At 64.2% G+C, this 637-nt stretch overlaps 1 protein-coding gene across 1 annotated transcript in view; it reads left to right on the forward strand.

The window, feature by feature from the left end:
- Positions 1-241, forward strand: part of SNCB (synuclein, beta) — a 7,496-nt gene extending 7,255 nt beyond the window's left edge. The window contains exon 5 of the mRNA XM_010846589.1: positions 193-241. Within this exon, the coding sequence (XP_010844891.1) occupies positions 193-225 (33 nt within the window). The 3' untranslated portion in view covers positions 226-241. The remainder of the gene's footprint in view (positions 1-192) is intronic.
- Positions 242-637: the final 396 nt, after the last annotated feature.

Here is a 637-nt window from a genome sequence, read left to right on the forward strand (position 1 = left end):
CTGGGTCTCAGGCACCCTTGCCCAGGAACATCCCAGCCGTCCCCAAATTCTAGGTCTCTCCCCTGCCCAGGGGGAGGGGCGTTCACTATTCCTCCTGGTGGGCGAAGGGTCTCGGGGCGCGGCCTGGCCACTTGGTCTCCAACCCCTTCCTCTTTTGCTCTTCTCCACTCTACCCCCATCCCTCTGATGCAGGAGGAGTATCAGGAGTATGAGCCAGAGGCGTAAGGCCCCAGGACGGCCCCCCACCAGCAGCACAATCCCTTCCCGGTCCCCTGCCCCGCCCCCCAGAGCCAGGGCTGTCCTTCTACCCCTTCCCCTCAAAACACGAGATCTTCCTTCGCTCCGAGGTGCCCCCTGGGAGCCCGTGTTTGAGTCTCTCTGTCTGTCCTTCCCGCCCGCGTCCAACCCTGGGGCGTGGACAGGGCTGGGGCTGCGGCCAAGGCTGGGAACCTCGCAGCCCGTATGTTGCCCCTTCCGCGCCCCATCCGGTCTGGTATCTGCGCGGTTGTAGCATGTTCTATGTGTTTTTAAACGAACAGGAAAGCGACGGCTCCCCTCCACCCCCCGATACAGGCTCTCTGAAGGGCCTCCGGGCACCCCTGCCAAAGCCCTCCAGCGCACTCCCACATCGACCCCA

Source organism: Bison bison, unplaced genomic scaffold (genome assembly GCF_000754665.1).
Source record: "Bison bison bison isolate TAMUID 2011002044 unplaced genomic scaffold, Bison_UMD1.0 scf7180017864238, whole genome shotgun sequence".
Classification (NCBI taxonomy): Eukaryota; Metazoa; Chordata; class Mammalia; order Artiodactyla; family Bovidae; genus Bison; species Bison bison.